Consider the following 23,908-nt stretch of genomic DNA (forward strand, 5'->3'; position numbering starts at 1 on the left):
AAGAGCAAAGGAAGAGACCTGAAGGTCCCTACGAGTCTCTATCTCCTACCTCCTGACCTCCCAAGCCAGGAGGCCTAAGAGAGACCCATCCACCAAGGGTGAAGAACTAAGGGAGTTTCTCGTTGATACCGCATAAAGCTAGGCATGGGAGAGAAACAGATCCCGTCTGTACACGACCGAAAGGACAATGTGCAGAGAGGACACCTCCTCTGTTCTAAATTCGCCCTAGCAAAGGTGGATAAAGCGTCCCCTGCGTCCTGCTCTTTACTGAGTGTAAAGGTCCCTACAAGTCTTTATCTCCTTGGAGGCCAGGAGGCCAGGGAGGCCTTGGAGGCCAGGGAGGCCTAGGAGGCCAGGAGGCCTTAGAGGCCAGGGACGTCTTGGAGGCCAGGGAGGCCATGGAGGCCAGGGAGGCCTTGGAGGCCAGGGACGCCTTGGAGGCTAGGGAGGCCTTGGAGGCCAGGGAGGCCTTAGAGGCCAGGGAGGCCTTGAAGGCCAGGGAGGCCAGAGAGGCCTTGGAGGCCTTAGAGGCCAGGAGGCCTAAGAGGCCTTAGAGGCCAGGAGGCCTTGGAGGCCTTAGAGGCCAGGAGGCCGAAGAGAGACCCATCCACCAAGGGTGAAGAACTAAGGGTGTCTCTCATTGATCCCTCATAGACTAGGAATGGGCGAGGAACAATTCCCGTCTGTACATGACCGCATGGGCATTGTGCAGAGAGGAAGGCCTCCTCTGTTCTAAATTCGCCCTAGCAAAGGTGGAGAAAGCATCCCCTGCGTCGGAGAGGCAAACCAAACCCACCCCGAGAGCGTCTGCTAACCATCAACCGAAGGAGAGTCCGACGTGGTAAGCGAAGGGGCTGGCTAAAAGCCATAAGAGCCCAAGACGGACGTAGAGCGGGGAAGGCCGGAGCCTGAAGCCCCTTTCCTGCAAGTCAACGGCCAAACCTCACCCCTGACTAAGAGGAGGATGAGAGGCGTCGAAGACCAAAGGCACAGGAAGTGAGGAGAACGGCAGAACCCACTACCGAAGTGTGTGGTAGCTGCTAATCCGCCCGAGGCAGGGAGCCTGCAAGCCCAAAGAGCAAAACCGTGTCCCACATCGCCGACGACCAAGAGGAAGTGACGGGAATGAAACCGGAAACGCCGGGAGAAGCCGGGAGCGCAGCGGACACAGCGGCACCATGCCAGAGCTGGTGCTGCACAAACTGACGGCTGAAGCCCGGTAACCAAAAACCTAGGTCCGAAACGGCAGGGACAGCGACATGTTCGCTGCCGAAGGACCTATACTTCCAACAAGCGCTGGAAGCGCAACTGTCGCAGGCGACTGCTGACAAAATTCTAGGCTCAAACCGGATGGGACCATAACAGGTCCACTAACTGGTGAGCCCACACTTCCGGCCGGAGCCAGAAGCGCAGCTGCTGCGTACGACTGCCGCCGTAAGACAAGGCTCAAACCGAACGTGACAGTAGTCTGTGCACTAACCAGTGAACCTACGCTTCCAGCCGGAGCCGGAAGCCGCGCTGTCGCGGACGACTGCTGAAGTAGGGCAAGGCTCAAACCAGAAGTGACAGTAGCCTGCGCACTAACCAGTGAACCCCGTAGATATGACCTTGAGTCAAACCAAAAGTGACAGTAGCCTGTGCACTCGAGGAATGACCTGTATGACCTTCAGTCAAACCAGAAGTGACAGTAGCCTGTGCACTCAAGAAATGACCTGTATGACCTTCAGCCAACCAGAAGCCAGCCATCGCGGAAGGCGCGACCCCAGAGGGCATCGCCGACGCTGTAGCTCCTTCCGTAAAATAGCGGGACGTGACCTCCGCGGCAGCCTCAAGGGCAACCTTGAAAATGGCCGGAGCCCCAGAGAGCGTCTGCTCGTAGTCGAAGGACCTGAAGTCCAAAGCAACGAACAAAGGAGGTGGCGCAAAGCCATCAGAATCCATGAAAGGACGCTGTGTCGGGGGGCCAGAAAACTGAATTCCGTCCTGCTGAAGGTCAACCAAACTCGTATCCTGACCAAGAGGAAGCCGAGCAAAGTCAAAGACCGGAGCTGAAGGTCGTGCGGCATCAGCAGACCCAACCACCGAAGTGTGTGGCAGCTGAAGGCTCACCTGAGGCAGGAAGCCCGTGTGTCCCAAGGTCACAGGAGGTGAACTGGCCAATCCGGGCGGAGCCGGAAATGCAGCAGAAACAGCAGCGCTATGCCAGCCTTGTCGCTGCACAGAATGAGGGCTGAAGCCCAGAACCCCGTAGGGGTGACCTTCAGTCAAACCGGCAGTGACAGTAGCCTGAGCACTCGAGGAATGACCTGAATGACCTTGAGTCAAACCGGGAGTGACAGTAGCCTGTGCACCTGAGGAATGACCTGAATGACCTTGGGTCAAACCGGGAGTGACAGTAGCCTGTGCACTTGAGGAATGACCTGAATGACCTTGGGTCAAACCGGAAGTGACAGTAGCCTGTGCACTTGAGGAATGACCTCTACCTCCGGAGAGGTTCTTCTGAAACAGCAGCGCAATGCCAGCCTTGTTGCTGCACAGAATGAGGGCTGAAGCCCAGAACCCCGTAGGGATGACCTTCAGTCAAACCAGAAGTGACAGTAGCCTGAGCACTCGAGGAATGACCTGAATGACCTTCAGTCAAACCGAGGGTGACAGTAGCCTGTGCACCTGAGGAATGTCCTGAATGACCTTGGGACAAACCGGAAGTGACAGTAGCCTGTGCACTTGAGGAATGACCTCTACCTCCGGAGAGGACAGCTGCCGGAAACGGCTGCTGTGGTAAGGCGTGGTTCAACCCGGACGTGACAGTAGTCTGTGCACTAACCGAGGAATCACTACTCCCGGCCGGAGCCAGAAGCCCAACTGTCGCGGACGACTGCTGGAATAGGGCGAAGCTCGAGCCGGACGTGACAGTAGCCTGTGCACTAGCCGGTGAACCTCTGCTTCCGATAAACGGAAGCGCAGCTGCCGTAAACGGCTGCTGCGAGTACCAACCTTGCTGTGACCTTGTCCCCGGAGGGACATGCACTGTAACACTACCACAAGTAGTAGGCAACGAGTGCAGGTCAAGACGAGAAGACGAGGGTCCCGGCTGGGACAGTCCACCAAGGTCGCAGTGGCCGGCAGTCTGGTCAAGGGCAGGCAAGGACACTGCGGGATCCAGCCTCAACAAAGAGGCCAAGGAAAGAATGTCGCTAACCCCCGGCCGGGGGACAGTGCTGGCCACCGCGTCTGGCCGTGACATCTCCTCACGTACCAAGCTACTAATCTCTGGAAGCAAAGAGGAAATCAAAGTAGACACCAGAGCAGAGGCTCTGGTGCCGCAACCGAAGTAGAAACGGCGGCCTTATGGGCAGACGCACGCGGTTGAGAGCCGGACGGCAAATCGTCTGGCGCCGAGAACGGTACCGAAAGCGAAACTTTACCCTGAGGGTCCGACACAGTGATAAGAGGATTCTTGCTAGAAGACACGGGAGTAGAGGATTTGGGCTTACCAGGGCCCTTGCCCTTGCCCTCAGCCTTCCCCCCTTTCCTTTTGTCGCTGTCGGCCATGTTAAGACCGAGCGAAAAATGTAAACAAACAACTGAAAATAGCAAAGTCCGAACGGACACAAAAATTCAGAAGTAAGCAAGCACAAACAACTAACACATGCAAAGTAGCAACCGAAAGGAAGCTAAAAAACAAGCTAGAAATAGCGTTAAGCGTCCGTACGGACGAAAACAACAGAATAGCAAAGGCACGTGTTAGACAGACAAATGGCGACCGGTAAGGAAGCCAACAACTACTGAGAACTTCAAAGTCCAACGGACTAGCGAAATTAACAGCAGAACAGAAACAAACAAGTCAAGGACTAAAAGGAATGATCTCACCAGCTGCAAAGCCAGCAAGAACGACGGGAGCCGAGGCCTGTGGGTGTCAGCAGACAACGAAAACAGCCAGAGCAAAAGCCAACACGACCGTCTCTCTCAAGTGATAAATGTCGATTGATCTGTGTATCATGTGACCAGGCACCAATAGTGACGTAGTTCACCTGCTGATGGGAGGCAACCGTAGGTGGCAAGTACCATGGTGCTGTCACTTTTTTAGTTGAGGTTGCTTCCCTTGGACTTGGACGGGTAAGCTTTTATCAGGACCTAGCATCTCCAAGTAAGTCAATGCTAAATATGTGACTCGGAGTAAGAATATGTAATTTAATGGCTCTTTCTACCATGAGATATGGTCACTTTTAGTGGTTCACTACCTTATTTTGGTCACATTTCATAAGGGTCAAAGTGACCTTGACCTTGATCATATGTGACCAAATGTGTCTCATGATGAAAGCATAACATGTGCCCCACATAATTTTTAAGTTTGAAACAGTTATCTTCAATAGTTCAGGGTCAAGGTCACTTCAAAATATGTATACAATCCAACTTTGAAGAGCTCCTGTGACCTTGACCTTGAAGCAAGGTAAACCAAACTGGTATCAAAAGATGGGGCTTACTTTGCCCTATATATCATATATAGGTGAGGTATTCAATCTCAAAAACTTCAGAGAAAATGGGAAAAATGTGAAAAATAGCTGTTTTTTAGGCAACATTTATGGCCCCTGCGACCTTGACCTTGAAGCAAGGTCAAGATGCTATGTATGTTTTTGGGGGCCTTGTCATCATACACCATCTTGCCAAATTTGGTACATAGACTCACTTTTGCTACGCATGTGAGTCAAAAACAGCAAACATAGGGACAATCTCACAAAAGAAAAGAAAAGAAAAGAGTGTGCCTACCATTCTAACAAGGGAGGGAATAGAGAGGAGGGTGGCCCCAGTCTTGTTAAGGGCCTTGATTCGTTGACTGATCTCCATGGCTGTGGTCTGAATGTCAGTGTCTGTCCAGCTAGCTGCCTGACTGGAGGCCTCACAACCTGTCACACGCAAACCACTGTCATCAAGGCAAGGGAACAGTCATCAAAAAGCTGCTGTATTGCAAACCATTGTCATCAACATTATCAATAACATGTTGAACGCAAACAATTGTCGTCAGGGCAAGAGAATCAACACCAGTTCTGGCTGGTAAGGTTAACAAAGGCAGTGATGAGTAAAAAGATTGGTTCCACAATTATGTTCTTCTGTAAAACTGTCCACGTTCACAAATACATATGGCCTGGTTAAGAACACAAGTAAATATCAACCAAACTATATATGGCATGTGACTGTATATTCTTAGCAATGATACACTTATGTTGCACTTACACACTTTAATCGAAAATTAATATACTTACCCAATTCACATATAGCAATTTACTTCAGTTTAGTGCTAGAACGCTGAAAACTACGCTCCACCCTGGTAGGGGGGAAGTAACCCTAAAAATAGAACAGCCTTGACGGTCACATGACAACGCCAGGTCAAGGTTACCTCCCAACATGCATTGCGCACGCGTGCTCTCGCCGCCATGTTTTATTCATTCGCTCGAAGCGCCCTTTTATTTTTAGGGGATCTAAAGCGGGGTAAGCGGGAGGGACTTTAGTATGTGAATTGGGTAAGTATATTAATCAAATAAAAATTTATTATTAAATTACATATCTTATCCCAATTCACATATAGCAGATTGCTAATTAAGGTGGTGGGGTGCTCACCTATGACCTAGGCAACAATTGCCCTGCTGCTACCATCGCTGGTAGCGCCTTGGTACCGTCCTGTCGTGCACTGGAAATGTCGCGCAGGTAATAGTTGATGAAAACATCCTCCGATCTCCAGTAGGCAGAATGGAGGACCTCAGATAATCTTCCTGATCTTAGCACAGCTAAGGAGGATGCCCAGGATCTTGCCTCGTGTGTCCTTGCCGACGTTAGAGGGAGCACTGACTGCCCCCCCCCCCTTTCTTTTTGCGCCACCACTCATACGCTTGTTTGATCAGCGTTGAGACCCATTTAGCAAGAGTTACCTTAGATATGTCTTTGTCTCTAGCAGTGTTCAGAGATAAGAAAAGAAGCTTCTGCTGTTTAGCTCTGATAGGAGCCGTGAGGGACAGATTAACTGCTAAGAGCTCGAACTGGGCAGTTAGACAAATCGGGGTCTCCTGGCGCCAGAATTTTGCTAAGAGGAAGAATTCTGATTATGGGGGAAACTTGATCAGGCTTCTGGTTTTTGGCTAGAAAATCCGGCCTAAAACGTAAAGAAATAGAGCCATCTTTTTCGAAAGTTATGTCTCTAGATAAGCCTGAGAGGGCATGAATTTCACTGCCTCTTCTTGCAGTGGCCAAAAGAACAAGCAAAAATGTCTTACAGGTAAGATTAACTAAGCTTGCTGATTGCAACGGTTCTTCTTCTTCTTCTTCTTCTGCGTTCATGGGCTGAAACTCCCACGTACACTCGAGTGGGATTTTACGTGTATGACCGTTTGCACCCCGCCATTTAGGCAGCCATACGCCGCTTTCAGAGGAAGCATGCTGGGTATTTTCGTGTTTCTATAACCCACCGAACTCTGACAGGGATTACAGGATCTTTTACGTGCGCACTTGGTCTTGTGCTTGCGTGTACACACGAAGGGGGATAGGCCACTAGCAGGTCTGCACATAAGTTGACCTGGGAGATCGGAAAAATCTCCACACTTAACCCACCAGGCGGCCGGGATTCGAACCCTCGACCTTCCTATTAAGAGGCCGACGTCTTACCACCACGCCACAGCGCCCGTCTAACAACGGTTCAAAATCTTGCGATCTTAAGAATTCTAGAATAAGGAAGAGATCCCAAGCAGGAACTGGGGCTCTGACTCTAGCAAAACCTATTGACGCACCTTTTAGGACACTAGCAATAACACCGCTGAGGTTAATGTTGTGACCCAACTGCCTCAGCGTAGCCGAAATAGCAGAACGTCTAACTCGAAAAGACGAGGGGGAGCTGCCCTGAGCTGCTAACCAAGATAAGTGATTAGCTACCTGCATAGAACGCGGGGAGACAGAACTGACCTGATTCTGCGCGCACCATTTAACCCAAGCTGTCCAATGTGAAGCGTACACTGAGCTCGTAGAAGTCCTGTGCCTTTTTTGAACCAAATCCAGTGTCCCGTCCGAGGCACCCGACCGACGCAGGGATCTTCTCACAGTCTCCATGCGTGAAGGAGCAGGGACTGTGAGTTCTCGTGCTGAATGCCGGTGCGTGGTTGCAGTAATTCTCCCTTTTCCAGGTTTAGAGGAATGGGAGGACCTTCTGCTAAGCGGAGGAGATCCGTAAACCAATGCTGACTCGACCACATTGGAGCGACTAGAATCAGGGATGGTCGTTCCGACTCTGCTTTCCTCAGCACTTTTCCGAGAAGTTGGAATGGTGGGAAAGCATAAGCTGTGAGTCGTGTCCAGTCGACTTCCGGTGCATTCACTTTCCAGATATGAACACTGGTAGCCTCCTTGAGAACCGGGTTGCAAAGAGATCGACTATCGGTTTGTCCGCCTGCACCCAAAGCCGCTGGAGAGCGTGGTGGGTGATTGTCCACTCCGTGTGGAGTACTTTCGAGGATCGACGGAGCGAGTCTGCCAAAACATTCAGTTTTCCCGGCAGATATTTTGCTGATAACGTGATATGATGCTGGTGACACCACTTCAGCATTTGGCATGCTCTGAGCGAAAGCGTGAAAGAGCGGGAACCGCCCTGTTTGTTCATGTAGGATGCAACAGTCGTATTGTCTGTATGAAGACGAACATGTTTGCCTGCCACCAGCGATAAAAAGCTCTGGAGACCGTGGGCTACAGCCTCTAACTCGAGCACATTGATGTGTGAGAGGGCTTGACCTGTTGTCCACGTGCCTGAGGCTGTGTGATGAGAAAGATGAACACCCCAGCCTGATAGGGAAGCGTCTGTGAACAAATCCTCCTCTGGGGAAGGGGAAGTGATGAGAACTCCCTGTGAGCTCCATGGTTTTAGCCACTGCTCTGCAGTCTGCTGAAACCAGCTTTCTAACTGAACCGAGACCTGCCATCCCTGGGAGGAGGGGTTCCCGGCCTGAGTGCGTCTCTGACTGACGCTGGTGTCTCCATTGTGAACTTGATTTGTCTCAGAAATCTGTTCGGAGGAGACAAGACTTCTGTTTGTATTGCCATTTTGGCTTCCGGTTTGACGGGAAACTTGAACAACGGTGGAACTCTGGTTAAGGGAGCCTTCTCCTCCTTCCAGAGTAGTCTGAACCCCGAACGCACTATACCCACTATCCACTGACTGTTTACCTTTAGTAACCAAAGAGCAAGGGACCATGACAGGCCGCCTGCGACCAAAGGCGTGGTGGTTGCATGGGCTAGTGGTTCGGGGTCGCATCATTGGGGGTGTGCTTCGCGTCCCAACCCCCTTGAATTGCCGAAAGACGGCTTCTTCCCCGTCCTCATGAAGAAGAGCTGGCTTGTGCTGACCTGCCCCTATTCGCCGAAGAGGCGGAAGGTTTAGGCGGTCCGAAGCTCTTGCTCTGAGGCTTAGGAAAGCCGTGTTGCGCTATCTTGGCTATAGCCAAATCCCGATCGTCCCGGGTTTGCTTGTGAAGCGCGTCGAGAGACGGCTGCCCCAACAAGGCACCCTCCGTGAACGGGGATAACTTGAGAGCCTCAATCGTGGCTTTGTCTTGGATCCTGGAACCCGAGAGAAACGCTGACCTGCGCGTGTGCACCAAGATGCGCAGAAAGACGCATTTGCTCGGCTGAAACTTTGGCCAAAGTAGCGAGCAGCGTCGTCACATCCTTTTCGCTCGCGTCCTGTGGAAACTCAAACGGTTCCAAGGACGTAGCGATAGAACGGGAGAGGGACCTGAGTAGAGTTTCCGAAAGGGAAGCTAACTCTAGGTTGTATCTCCCTGTTTCTTCCAATGCTACGAGAGCGGATTCTGTATAAGGAACAGCTCTGTCCTTACTGTAGCCATCCTCCCTGAGAGTCGCTAACTCCGGTGTCACCGGAAGTGGTGCTCGTGGTAGAGAAAAAGTGTCTAAGAGATTGCGTGGCACAGAGTTCAAATAGAACTTACGGGCAGCAGCATGCCCGACATAAGGGGTTGGCTGTGCGGAAGCTAGCCACGGCTGTGCTAACTCTGGTGCCGGACTGTGCGCTTATAGCAGAGGCACCGTGTCCAAAGGCACATATTCCGACCGGGAATTCTTAGCCAGAATCTTAGACATCTCATACGCCACTGAGGGAGATTCACGAAACTTAAAAGTTTGTTTTTCTCCCTGTGTTGAGCGAAAATCTCTGACAGCAGAAGGTGGTGGTGCAGACAAGCTTGTTGTTGACACCACTCCTTCCTCAAAGTATCTTAAAGCTACCTGAGCTGCCAAAGCTACTGCATGGGGAAGCTTGTCTGGTAGCCGGAAATTGGGATCTTCATCAGAAAGAGGAGCCCCGTATTCCGATTCTCCTTTCGGCACAGAAGTGCCAACCGGAAAATCACCTCCACAATGACTGTCAGTCATAGGCACTGTCATCCGGAAGAGAGGTACCGCGTGAGGCATGCCCTCTACTCGTATCCTCTCTGGAGAGAACTTCCTGCCCCCTGGGCGGAAGTGTGGATAGCTGTGCTAGGGATGCTTTCATCGAGCAAACCGGCACCTGCTTGTCTCCTGTTGTAAGCACAGGCCCCTGCAAGTCGTGATGCGAGCGAGTCTCCTGCCTTACAACAACTTCGTGCCCCCTGGGCGGAAGGGAAGAATGCTGTGCTAGAGATGCTTTAATGCAAATCGGCATTCGCGTGTCTTCCGTCAAGAGTACAGGCCCCTGCAAGTCGTGATGCGAGCAGATCTCCTGTCTCCCAACAACTTCGCGCACCCGTGGCGGAAGTTTGGACTGCTGAACCGATGTTGCATCCGTATAGCAAACCGGAACTTGCGTGTCCTCCGATCTAAGTACAGGCCCCTGCAAGTCGTGATGCGAGCAAGTCTCCTGTCTTATCACGGCTTCCTGCCCGGCGCCGGGCGGAAGTAGGGAACGCCCGTGCGTATCTCCCCGTGAGACAGTCACAGTACCTTTAATGGAGCTGCTGAAACCAGAAGTGGAGGCATGGTGAGGGAAACTCTTTCCGTCTTCACCGGAATGTTGTTCAGCGTGAACGTCGGCCGACGTAATAGTGGCTGACGGCACTGCTTTAACCCTCGACCGAGAGCGATCGTCCACCGTTCTTGCCTGGAGAGAGAGCAAATGTTCGCTCGCCGAGCGCAATTCTGACGAAAACATGCACCTCATTTGATCGCTAAACGTTGCAAACATTGCTGACAAATCTTTCTTCGCCGATGCTATGCTAGCCTTAACCGGCACTGACTTGCATTCTTGCTTCAACGCCGGCATTATCGGACTCTTAGGATTGTCAATTTTTACCGTGAAAGTATTCTGAGAAACTGGCTCGAACACAGTAACTGTAGGTTTAGAACCCTTGGGCTTCTTAGCTGCTTTCTTAGACGGAGACTCAGTAATGGCTACCTGTCTAGAGCTGGGTTTCTTCTTCGCACTGTCAGCCATACTGGCGTTAGTCTTGCAGACGAAAGTAAACAAAGACTAACTCGTGGCCAACGAAAACAACTACAACGAAAGAAAATGGAACAAGAAGAGCAAAGCCCATACGACTCACATGCTTGACCTTGACCTTTACATGACCTTGACCTTCAGGGTCAAGGTCAAATAACTAAACCTAGCAATGACATCATACACTAAGAACTGCTTTACACATTTTTCCTACCAAAATACATGTGACCTTGACCCAAAGTCAAGGTCATCCAAGGTCATGCAACACAAAGCTGTTAATTCAAGACATAGGAAGTACAATGGTGCTTATTGGCTCTTTCTACCATGAGATATGGTCACTTTTAGTGGTTCACTACCTTATTTTGGTCACATTTCATAAGGGTCAAAGTGACCTTGACCTTGATCATATGTGACCAAATGTGTCTCATGATGAAAGCATAACATGTGCCCCACATAATTTTTAAGTTTGAACCAGTTATCTTCCATAGTTCAGGGTCAAGGTCACTTCAAAATATGTATACAATCCAACTTTGAAGAGCTCCTGTGATCTTGACCTTGAAGCAAGGTAAACCAAACTGGTATCAAAAGATGGGGCTTACTTTGCCCTATATATCATATATAGGTGAGGTATTGAATCTCAAAAACTTCAGAGAAAATGGGAAAAATGTGAAAAATAGCTGTTTTTTAGGCAACATTTATGGCCCCTGCGACCTTGACCTTGAAGCAAGGTCAAGATGCTATGTATGTTTTTTGGGGCCTTGTCATCATACACCATCTTGCCAAATTTGGTACTGATAGACTGAATAGTGTCCAAGAAATATCCAACGTTAAAGTTTTCCGGACGTCCGGACAGACGGACGACTCGGGTGAGTACATAGACTCACTTTTGCTTCGCATGTGAGTCAAAAATCTCACCCAATCTCAGCTAGAAAGCTAAGATACAGACGTGACCAGGGTGTAGTCTGCCAAAAAAGCAGCGGGCTAAAGAATAGCCCGAGCGTAATCCAAAACACGTTCTTAGACGCTGTCGCTGAAGGGTAGAATGAATAAAACATGGCGGCGAGAGCACGCGTGCGCAATGCATGTTGGGAGGTAACCTTGACCTGGCGTTGTCATGTGACCATCAAGGCTGTTCTATTTTTAGGGTTACTTCCCCCCTACCAGGGTGGAGCGTAGTTTTCAGCGTTCTAGCACTTAACTGAAGTAAATTGCTATATGTGAATTGGGATAAGATATGCAATTTTATTAAGCTTATTACATGTAATAGGACATATATCTACCTCTGACTGCTTCCACAATATGGCAGTCGCACACTCACACCCCCACACACACAAACATCCCATCCCCTCTCCAACACACACATCCCCTCTCCAACACACACATCCCCTCTCCCACACATCCCCTCTCTCACACACACAACCCATCCCCCCTCACACAAACACAATCACACACACATTCCCTCTCCCACACACAATCAAAGCACTTGCACACTCACACCCCCACACACACACAACCCATCCCCCCTCCCACAAACACAATCACACACACATCCCCTCTCCCACACACACAATCAAACACAATGCACACAACCACCCGCACACAAAGCAGAAGACTGTCATACCTGCAGCGGCCCCACCCCCGTTGACCAGTGCCTGTATGTACGGCCCACCGGACACGACGTACTGCGTGGTCGCAAACTGGATGGCCAGACAGCGCGGCGGCCAGTCAGGGAGAAAGTTGACCGGCAAGATGTACTTGCCCAGAACGTCTGCTAACTTCACCTGAAACAAACCATGAGTAAGTGAAGAAAGTTAGTCTTAGCATCGCCAGCTGGGTTTTTAATGTTATAGGAGATTGCTCTGGCATGTGTGTGTGTGTGTGGTTGGGTGTGTGTGTGCGTGTGTATGTGTGTGTATGTGTGTGTGTGATGTGAAAGAGGGGGTGTGTGTGTGTGATGTGAAAGAGGGGGGGGGGAGAAAGAGAGAGATGAAGAGAGAGAGGGAGGAAGAAAGAGATAAAGGGAGAGAGAGGGAGGGAGAGAGAGAAACACACAAAAAGAGAAACAGACAGACAGAGACAGATAGACAGACAGAGAGTGATTGAGATCAAATGGAGTGCAATGTCTTACCTTCCTGTTGGTCCAGAGGGTCTCACCATACCTGGGTGTCACCAGGGGGATAAACACCTCACAGTTACTGACGGCAAAGTTCAGAGAGTCCTGCCAGTCTACCCCCACACTGATCTCATGCACGTCCTGCACACAGGTAAGTAACACAGGTAAGTAACACAGGTAAGCAACACAGGTAAGTAACACAGGTAAGCAACACAGGTAAGTAACACAGGTAAATAACACAGGTAAGCAACACAGGTAAGCAACACAGGTAAGTAACACAGTTAAGTAACACAGGTAAGTAACTGCCAGGAGTATGCAGCCTTCACAAGTCCGTGGTGGCCAGGAGTGTGCGGTGTACACATGTAACTAGCGGACAGAGGTATTCAGAGTTTACATTTTTTCATTACTTTATTGTCCCATCACTGGGGAATTCAGGTCGCTTCCTCCCAGTGGAAAGCTAGCAGCAACGGAGTCGTGCTATCCAGGTGTCTGCGTGTTTAGGTGTATTCAGCCACCTGCACTTATGGCAGAATGACCAAGGTCTTTTACGTGCCACTGTGATGACACGGGGGTGGGACATGGCTTCCGTCTCTGGGTCTGCACGTAAAGTTGACCCGTGTCCGTCCCGGCCCGAATTCGAACCTGCGACCTTCCGATCACAAGTCCAGTGCTCTATCAACTGAGCTACCGGGCCCCCTGAAGTGCCACATGTGAATAATTGCACAGTATATTTTGAATAATATCTCATTGACCTGTTTCACCCATTACTTTTCCCTACACAGCTCCATGGCCAGTCTATTTCAAACTTTATTGCGACATTACTTTCCCAGAACTTACAAAAGGCCAACTCCTAACTGCTAAATGGGTAGGGGGAGTCAAAAAGGTAGAGTTAACTATTTGTGTCATGGCAAAACAGTCCCAGGGGCAGAGAAGTCACATTCAAGTGTATGAAATTCAAACTTCCATACAATGGAACCCCCCTTTTATGACATCCAAAAATCTGAGTAAATCAGGTCTTAAAAAGGAGGGAGTCATTAACCCTTTCTACCCCACCTATGTTGACCAAGTTTTCTTCAGCCAAGACCAGCTGTGCTGAAGCAGGTCACTCAGAATTGTAGTAACTGTGAAGTAACTGTGTATCAACACGCTGGAATGCAGGCGTTAGATGAACGTTACAGGAAGCGACTGAAGCTAACAGTCTGAGCGGATATATCCGTACCTGGTCAGATAGAGCCATATGAGTGGGTACGGATATATCCGTACCTGGGAGACAATGAGTTAAATGGGGATACATTTACAGAGGTTATGAACAGAAAATCTAAGAAAAAAAATGGCGTCTTACAAGGGGGGATTCTTATATCGGGGAGTCTTAAAAGGGGGGGTCCACTGTACTGAGACAAGGAGCAAAGCGTGAAGAATTACCAAGTAAACACTGTAGCCCAGTGCAGCCAGTCTGGTCTTCAGCTGGAGAGCATAGTCCGCCGCCTCAGCACGCACATAACTGATCAGTAACTGTTTCTTGCTTCTGTGTGTTCCACTCTGCTCGTTACTGCTCTTACTGCCAGTTACTACCCCATCCAGCACACTGTCAGCTGATGATGTTGTTGATGTCGCACGTCTCAAGCGGTCAATGTCTTTGCTGCTTCGGAAGGAAAGCTGCTTCAACCTGAAAAGGTTCAAATGATGGTTTTTTGAGCATCTTTCTGCTTTTTCTCAAGTTTTCTATCACTTATATTTCTTCATCAGAGACAAACAGGGTTATTTATTATCTTTGCTTTGAGTGAAAGACTCAGTCTCCAATGCCATGCTAGGAAGGGAACTTACTTAATATATACAATCTATCATTGTTTGTTCCACTTGATCTTTTACCAAGACCATCACAGTCTATTGGGAACATGACATTTAAAAGACTGCTGTCAGTTATCTTTTTAATTTTACATAAATCTTATAAAATTAAAAATTTTAGTAATAAATTTTCATTTGATTAATATACTTACCCAACTCACATATATAGCAATTAACCCTGGTTCAGTGCTGGTATCGCTGTACGCGTCCCCTTGGTAACAAGAAAGACGCCTCTAAAAAAGAGTGACCGAGACCCGTAAGGGTGTCAAGGCCAGCCCGGAAACGAGGCTGCCTTCCGTATGCGCGCGCATACTCCGCCATATGCAGACCTGTTTACCCCTAAAACATTGCATGTGTATTTTCTGGGAGCAAAATGAGGCAAATGTGTAGTTTTGTAATTGAATGTGTAGAATTTCTCGTCGACCTATCACAACAACAAGAACAATGATTGCTACTTTTTACCACATGTATTGATTGACTGACGAAAAATGGGAATTGCAGACAGTGCAATGAGCATGATGTTTTCCTTTCCGCGAAGACAAGGCATGGGTAGTCCTGATGATATTTTGGCAGAAAGACTTGGTTCGGCGCATTGCTCGTCTTTTTCTTTTTGGTCGGTGGCCTTTCGGAGTCATTTTCTTCACAGTTCTCATCTTCACTTTCGTGTGCTCTGCGTTCAGCCATTGTGTCGAAACGCCCGCATGGTTTGGCAGTAACGCTTTCAGTTGTGCCCGGCATTTGCTTGGAGAAGCCTATTCGGCATTAACAAGCTTCCTGCGGCTCGTCAACAACGCAACGCCCGTGGGCGCTTTACGCGCTGCACGCAGCAAACGACTGCTGGCCGAAAACAAGGATTGGAAAATGGATCGGTCAAGGGAGATGAAGAAAATTACGGATTGTGATATGCGTAGCCGAAACAATACCGTTTGCGTGCAGGGACGGGGCGGTGTGAGAGCACAACGGGACAAGGAACAGGTGTAAAGACGAAAAAAAAAAGATTTTTTTAATTTTTATTTTTTAAATACCGTTTGCGTAGAAAACGACAGACTTGCGTAGTTGCGTAGTATATTATTCAAATTCGTAGTTTACTACGCTCAATGTGTAGTGTAAACAGGTCTGCATATGCATCATTCTAAAACGAAGCCCAACTCACTTCTTTTTTAGACATATATAACCCCACAGCGGGGAGGCGGGAGGGAATAAACGATGTGAGTTGGGTAAGTATATTAATCAAATGAAAATTTATTACTAAAATTTTTAATTAAATTACATATCTTACCCAACTCACATATAGCAGATTGCTACTAAAGGTTGGAGGGCACTTTACCCAAATAGGAATAGAGATTTTGTCCTGCCTCTACCCGAGCAGGTAACCCAGAAACGCATCCTGTCTCAAGGCATAGAAATCCCTGAGAAAGACATCAATGAAGAACATTTCAAGAAAGCCAGTAAGCCGACTCAAGAACTTCCGCCAGGAGATTAAAATGAAGATCAACTAGAGTGGAAGCCCAATCTTTTGCCTCATGAGGCCTGGCTGTAGTAAAGGGCAAGACTGCCCTGACATTCCCTGCCTGACTCTGCCACCAGCCAAGAGCTTGCCTAGCTATGGTGGAGACCCACTTGGCTAACGAGACTTTCGACATATCTCTAAACCGTACCATGATGAATGAGATAAAAAGAAGTTTCTGAGTCTCCAAACAAGTGTGCACAGCCCGAAACAGAAAACTGCTGAGGGCTCTAACAGGACAAAAATGTACATCAGGATCTCCAAGAGCAATAAACTTGCTCAAGAGAGGGAAGTTGAGTCCGCGCCACCCGAAGAGAGAGGACTGACTGCTCCCCCCCCCTTTTAATTCCTTGCCAACACTTGAAGGCATACCTAAACAATGTGGCAGTCTATAAAGCTAAGGTTGACTTAAGTAAGTCATAACCTCCACCAAAGTCGATAGAAAAACTTTCTATCCTTAACCAGTGTTTAACGTCGTTTCTAACCGTTCAGGGTTAAAGAGCGACGGAGTTGAAATATAAGAACAAGAGCTGTTAAAATCAATAATCTGAAAAGATCCATGCAAGCTAGAAAAATCATTGAACTCGAAATGATCAAAAGGCTAAATATGGCTCTGGAGGAGCCAGAATATTGCTAAAAGGTTTAAAATGTGAACGAAGCTGGATTCTCCAAATTCTGCTTACTTGCCAGAAAATTTGAAGGAACCCTAAGAACCATAGATCAGTCTTTCTCCAAAAAGCTGTCCATAGCAAACCTAGCCAGAAAAAACCTTCTGCATAGAACACAGAAACTCTGAACCAAATCCAGAGTTGAGGCAGAAGCCCCTAAGTATCTCAAGTGTACCCTTACAGCAGACATTCAAGTAATTCCAATGTGAGAAAGCAAAGATGCCTTCTTGCCAGCCTAAAGAGGTCTGGAAACCAAGATTGCAAAGACCCGTACTGTGCGACCAACAGGTCGCCCAAACTAACTCAAAAAGAGCCCTGTGAAAGCGAGGGTATGGAGCCCAAACCCAAAGTGGATAACAGCCAGCCTGAAGCTTTTCGTTTGGAAACGAAAAACAGCCAAGACCTGCCCTGCGCTTTCCTTTTACCGTGAGATTCTCTTAGTTAGAGAACCCGCGTGCCTAGAAGCGGGCTCAAAAAGAGACCTTTCAAACAAGAAAGAGATTAACCTCTAGCCAACAGAATAATACTTAAAGGGCAGAGGCTTACTCTCAGGTAAAAAACGGCAAAGTAAAATCTTTGTATTTGAGTCCTGTCGGACCACAAAGATAACCTGTTAAACGTAACCGCCCAAGCGAGAGACTAAAAGCAAGTTTTGTTCAAACGAGCCAATCATAAAGAAAAGATGCCGCAATCTACCAGAGCTAGGAGACCTTGATCTAACAGACAGTTTCTCCTTGCTATCGCCATCACCAAACCCGAGGGCGGTTCCATAGAACGAAAAACAAGAGAACCTAAGTCCTTAAGCTTGGAGTTAACCGAAGCCTACAGAAAGCGCTCCGCGAGTGACACGCTACTTGAGCGTAAGAAACAAGCTAAAGCACCAACACCACCACAGGTAAATAGTCGTGCGTTGCCCACAAAGGTAGTGGTGACAAAGAAGACTCGCTTGCGAAAACTTCCGCAAGAACAAGATGACCCCGCCAGAGGATCTAAGAACTTAACACTCGAAGATTCTCCTCAGAAAGCTCAAACCAACTACAAAATGCCGCGAACCGCGACACAGCTGAAGTATGAGCCTCCCCATTTCCTCCTCTTGTTCCAGCATCATAACGAACATCGAAATGATGAGAACCAGTCACCCATCCCGATAAGGCAAAAACTTGCCAACAATCGGAAAAGTTTTGAAAAGTTTCAAACGTCAAAACACCATGCCAGATCTCCATCCACCTGACTCACGCCAGCTGGAAGACTGGAAGAGAAAGTGAAAACATCCTGTAAACAAGAAGAGCAAACGCTCGATCGAGTCACTTTCGCAGTTCTGAATATTATATGAGGCATCAGATGGACAGGAAGAAATTGCTATTCACAACACAATGAGTCACGTTCACATAAAATTTGAGCCCGGTCACTTTTATAGTTTCCGAGAAAAGCCCAACGTTAAGTTGTGTGTTGCCGAACAGAAAAGGCTAGTTATCTCCCTTGTTTTTCTGATAACGTTCGTAAAAGGCTACAGATGTAAATACTTTGATGTAAAGAATAATCCTACAAAGTTTCAATCACATCCGATGAACTTTGTCAAAGATATAAAATGTCTAATTTTTCCTTTGACGCTGACCTGTGACCTTGAAAAAGGTCAAAGGTCAACGAAACCATCGTTAAAGTGTAGAGGTCATTGGAGGTCACGACTAAACAAAATATGAGCCCGATCGCTTTGATAGTTTCCGAGAAAAGATATAAAATGTCTAATTTTTCCTTTGACGCTGACCTGTGACCTTGAAAAAGGTCAAAGGTCAACGAAACCATCGTTAAAGTGTAGAGGTCATTGGAGGTCACGACTAAACAAAATATGAGCCCGATCGCTTTGATAGTTTCCGAGAAAAGTCCAACGTTAAGGTGGTGTCTACGGACGGCCGGCCGGACGGCCGGCCGGCCGGACAGACTAACACTGACCGATTACATAGAGTCACTTTTTCTCAAGTGACTCAAAAAGGGAAAGGAACCGCAGAAACGGAACCAGAAGCCAAAAGCTGAAAAGTGCCGACTACCAACACCACAGTGTTAACAGTAGAAGGATATCCCGTCCTGTACCCAGAAGTCACAGCCGCAAAAGCGAAAGCGCAACAGGCCGTGGATAAGTAAACATCAGGACCAACCGGTTGCACAGAAACACACCGGACGATCCCGTTGTACCTCGAACCATTTCAGCTGCGAGCGCCACTGCACTTGCTAACTTGAAACAGAACCTAAAATCAGTGCTTTACAGAAAAACAGGAGCACCTTAATCTGAACAGCCTTCATGCACCTCCGTGCAATCCGGAAGCTGACTCCATGCTAGACTTAAATCTCCAACAAAGAATCAGCCCTACTGCTCGCTTCCTGCCCCCCTGCTCGGTATCAAAGGTAGGAAAGTGACCCCCAGAGAGACTCGCATGGTCAACCCAAGAATCACCCAGCCCACCAACTTCCTGCCCCCAGGGTGGAAGCTTACGTTGCCTAGGGCTCTTAGCCGCTGCTGAACGTGCGCCAGAAAGCGGAAGAACAGACACGGTTTCAACACTTCACCGCACAAAGCTTGCTACCTCCTGCGAACGTACACCACTTTTACCGGAGAACCCGGCTACACGCGGCCCTTTGCCAACTCCAGGGCAATGGACAACGATTCCCGGAAGCTGAAGTGAACATCCTGTTCCTCCGAACTTCCAGAAGTCATCAAACCGGATAGAGGTGGAGGAAGTAAAGCTTTGCTCTCAACCACCCCCTCCAGTCAAAACTTAAATGCCGTTTTCCGCCGCCCACGTCACTGCGCTGGACAACCTGAACGGCAAGTTAAGCTGGGTGTCGTCCATCCCCGTGAACGCACCCTCATATGGAAGTATCTTCGTTATCCTCTCCTTCATGCTCGCAATCGCAATCGGGAAGGTGACCCCCGCCTTACGCGGTCCACCAACTTCCACAATACTTAAATGCCATTTTGCGTCGCCCACGTCACTGCGCTGGACAACTTGAACGGCAAGTTAAGCTGGGTGTCGTCCATCCCCGTGGACGCACCCTCATAAGAAGGTATCCTCGTTAACCTTTCCTTCATGCTCGCAATCGCAATCAGGAAGGTGACCCCCGCCTTTCGCGGTCCACCAACCTTCACAAAACTTAAATGCCGTTTTTCGCCGCCCACGTCACTGCGCTGGACAACCTGAACGGCAAGTAAGCTGGGTGTCGTCCATCCCCGTGGACGCACCCTCAAATGGAAGTATCCTCGTTATCCTTTCCTTCATGCTCGCAGTCGCAATCAGGAAGGTGACCCCCGCCTTTCGCGGTCCACCAACTTCCACAAAACTTAAATGCCGTTTTCCGCTGCCCGCGTCACGGCGTTTGGACAACTTGAACGGCAAGTAAGCTGGATGTCGTCCACCACCGTGGACGCACCCCTTCCTGCCCCCTGGGCGGAAGCAGATGCCTTTCAACCTGGCCCCAGTCTACTGACGAGGCGGGAAGCATAGGAACATCTGTTCGCTTGTCAGGGCCCTTAGCACCCACTGACACCCCGACTAAGCGGTGGATATCAGCCAGTGGTTCAGAGCTTTCGCCTGGGCTTTGACCAGAGGCTACTTTCTCAAGACAACGCTCTACACTTTCGCTGGAGAATCCAGCTACTCATGTAGTCCACATACCTTGTGAGGAAGACGGAACACCTAAAGGTGAACCAACAGACGCCGGAGACCGTGAACTCCCCACATAAGGTCACAGCAGGGGACGAACGACCACTGTCCAGAGACGAACACACGGCAACCCCGGCCGGGAGAGCACGTAGTTCTGCCTTTGAAGACGAAGTGCCAGCTGCCAAAGCAGAAATCTGTGAACTTAAAGTCAAAAGCAAAGAGGCCACATCTACAGACGCAAGCCCAATAACAACATGTTTAACACCGAGCCCGGACTAATCCGTAGGCTTAAAACAAAGGTGGCCACTGCACCCGGTGTTCACAGGCGGTCACCCATCCAAGAACTAACCGGGCCCGACGTTGCTTAACTTCGATGAAAGGACGAGAACCGGTGCTTTCAACATGGAGTGGCCGTTGGCCGGCAAAAAGGGGGTTCCGGACTAGTCACCAGTGTAGTAAACAAACTGGAAGCGGACTTGTCTACCGGCTTAGCGGGTAAAACAATGAACACATCAAAAGATTTTTAGCAAGAGAATCTACAACAGAAACGGACATAGACCGGATTGTTTAGACTTCCTAAAAGCTTTCTAAGGAGAAAAGGGCACAGCAGCTACCTATTAAGAAGCTGCCCTCTTCTTAGCATTGTCAGCCATGACAGCAAATCGACTCACGAAAAAATTTCTGAGAAAAATCGCAAGTCCAAAATACGGCCAACAAAGCTGCCAAAATCAAGCAAAATACAAGGAACGACCTCACCTCAACAAAGTTGTGAAGTCCAGATGACAAGAAGAGACCAAGAGGAACGAAACAAAGTCAAAAAGACTAAGTAACAACGGCTGAAACAGCCAGAGCGTACATACAATGCGACCAGTCCCACTGACGCTGAGTTTTTAGAATGATGCATATGGCGGAGTATGGCCTCGTTTCCGGGCTGGCCTAGACACCCTTACGGGTCTCGGTCACTCTTTTTTAGAGGCGTCTTTCTTGTTACCAAGGGGACGCGTACAGCGATACCAGCACTGAACCAGGGTTAATTGCTATATGTGAGTTGGGTAAGATATGTAATTTAATCAAAGCTTTCAGTTTGTCTGCAAACTTTTGCTGATGCTTAATGAGAGGCATTTAATTGTTCAAAAACTACTAACAGGTCTGCTGAAATTGAGTCTATATTCATTTGAAATTAACAAAACCTATCTTTCATGACAAACAATACATGTTTACAAATACATGCCCTTGGTGTTTATGACACAAGTCACATTTGTATCTATCTACACTACTTTGTTCCACAGTATTATAACATCAGTACCTTTAATGTTAAGGACACCTCAAATTAAAGGACACTCTCTACGTCTTTTTAATCTGACAAATTGTACCTGTAATAAAAGTTTGCCTACCATTACAGGATACATTTTGGCCTGTTCAAAATCTGTCCATACATCCCATTTACCACTGTAATAAGAAAACCACAATGCCAACAGTACGAACCCTTTCAGCCTTTTTCTGGGTGGTTCTGCACTGGACACAGGACACGCCCCGTCCACCTCATCCAGTGCCTCCTTGGCCACCAGATCAGTGCAGACCACCACACACGACTTGACCAACACCTCAACCACCCTGATGTCCCCCTCCAGGTGCTTGGACACCGGCCAGCCATTGGCGTCCAGGAACTGGTAGCAGGTGTCAGGTGTCCCCTTGAAGAAGGATACCTGTTACAAAGCACAGGTAGTGAAGTACTAATGCATGTTGCAAAACACGGGCAGTGCAGTGTTGTAGTGTAAGTGTGTGTGTGAGAGTGTGTGAGTGTGTGTGTGTGTGTGTGTGTGTGTGAGAGTGTGTGAGTGTGTGTGTGTGTGTGTGTGTGTGTGTTTTCTTTGTGTTTGTGTGTGTTTTTTTCTTCTTTGTGTTTGTGTCTGTGCATGTGTGTGCGAGTGTGTGTAATAAATGTGCACATGCACTCACAGCAGTAAGCTTTTGAGAACAGGACTTTGGTAGTGCACTATATGGTGTTCATAGCTTACCTCTGAGTTTATCCGAGACCTGAAGTCAGCCAAAGTGCTCTGTGTTTCTGACCAGATAAAACCCAAGGCTACTCCTGTCTTTGCTCTGATCCCAATCTTTGGTTTATCTGCACACACATTAAATTTCATTAAAAAAAACCCGAACCTTTCTTGTTTTTTTTATACACAATTCCATAAATAAGAAGACAAGACATCATTGTCTCTCAATTAAATTCCAATGCACAACAAAGGGTCAGAGAAGATTTTTTAAACAGTAGTAATTGGATTTCATCATATGTGTATAAGAGAGAGAGAGAGAGAGAGAGAGAGAGAGAGAGAGAGAGAGAGAGAGAGAGAAAGAGAGAGAGTGAGAGGGAGAGAGAGAGAGTGTGTGTGTGTGTGTGTGTGTGTGTGTGTGTGTGTGTGTGTGTGTGTGTGTGTGTGCGTGCGTGCGTGCGTGCATGCATGTGCCGACATGCGTGTGTTTGTGTGTGGTTTAGATATTGTACTTTGCCGTGACCTCTTGTAAGAAGGGGAGATTAACAATTCATCATTATTAGAAATATTACCCGGTACTAAAGAAGAAGAAGTAGTAGTAGTAGTAGTAGTAGTAGTAGTAGTAGTAGTAGTAGTAGTAGTAGTAGTAGTAGTAGTAGTAGTAGTAGTAATATTATTATCATTATCAAGTACAATACACTGTCATTACCATGTGTCTGCTGGATGAAGATGCAGCCTTCAGCCGTCAAGAGAGACTGCAGGTTGAGGTGCTGCTCTTGGGTTGCTGACACTGGCCACCTGCCACAAGTCAAGGTATATTTCATTTTCATTTATTCATTATTCCATTACTAAGTAATTCTGGTTGCTTTCTCACAGTGAAAAGCTAGCATCAACATGAGTTGGGCTTCAGCCACTTACACTTCTGTGCAGAATAACCAGGGTAATTTATGTGCAATGTGGTGGCACAGAGCTTAGACATGGACATTGAAGGCACAGTAAGCCTCCCGTAAACCATCACAGATACTGTCAGGCTTTTACACACAGTACAAACACCCTTTCATTTAAACACTCACCGCTTGAGAACATCCTAGGTGCCCTCCGTAAAGAGCGAGCAATTTTCAAAGAATTTATTTTTGCGTGGTTTATCTTACCCCTGAGCCATCGTGAACCTGTGTGATCCAGGTTCCCTTTTTCACAATGTAGTCACAATGCGACTCGATGTGAGCTTATCTGCAATAGCATGTTATTATGTACCTCTGACTATGCACGAAACAAACGGCTGTGGTTCACAAGAACTCTAGCGATGGCTTTTGACTGTTCAGAGGAACTGGCGATAGGTTACACTAACATACGTGGGAGGTGACAATCTTACACTAAAACTTTGTGTCAACTGTAAGCCAACCAAACATACTGGTACCAGCACATACCTCTGTGGTGTGTAGAATCTGAAACTTGGAGGTACAGACGTTATTTGTTTCACAATGAGCTTTCTGAGCCTGGCGACTGGAATGTGACATGGTGAACCAGGGGAGATAACAACTGCACCAAGGGGAGATAACTGCTCCCCTGTGCCATCAGAAAGCAGGCACACACCAAACACAAGTGCTGGGGCACCATTTGTCATATTGTCTCCCACCCCATCTGAAATGTAAAAACGCAC

General features: G+C 48.2%; 1 protein-coding gene and 1 pseudogene across 1 annotated transcript in view; both read right to left on the bottom strand.

The window, feature by feature from the left end:
- LOC138982166 (uncharacterized) overlaps positions 1-23,908 on the bottom strand; it is a 41,671-nt gene that overhangs the window by 14,212 nt on the left and 3,551 nt on the right. Inside the window, exons 2-9 of the mRNA XM_070355394.1 lie at positions 23,676-23,889; positions 22,958-23,046; positions 22,273-22,379; positions 21,740-21,960; positions 14,001-14,244; positions 12,594-12,719; positions 12,087-12,246; positions 4,768-4,904 (exon numbers count right to left, since the gene is read on the bottom strand). Of these exons, the coding sequence (XP_070211495.1) occupies positions 4,768-4,904; positions 12,087-12,246; positions 12,594-12,719; positions 14,001-14,244; positions 21,740-21,960; positions 22,273-22,379; positions 22,958-23,046; positions 23,676-23,889 (1,298 nt within the window). The remainder of the gene's footprint in view (positions 1-4,767; positions 4,905-12,086; positions 12,247-12,593; positions 12,720-14,000; positions 14,245-21,739; positions 21,961-22,272; positions 22,380-22,957; positions 23,047-23,675; positions 23,890-23,908) is intronic.
- Positions 20,555-20,673, bottom strand: LOC138983424 (5S ribosomal RNA; annotated as a pseudogene).

Source organism: Littorina saxatilis, linkage group LG12 (genome assembly GCF_037325665.1).
Source record: "Littorina saxatilis isolate snail1 linkage group LG12, US_GU_Lsax_2.0, whole genome shotgun sequence".
NCBI classification, from domain to species: domain Eukaryota; kingdom Metazoa; phylum Mollusca; class Gastropoda; order Littorinimorpha; family Littorinidae; genus Littorina; species Littorina saxatilis.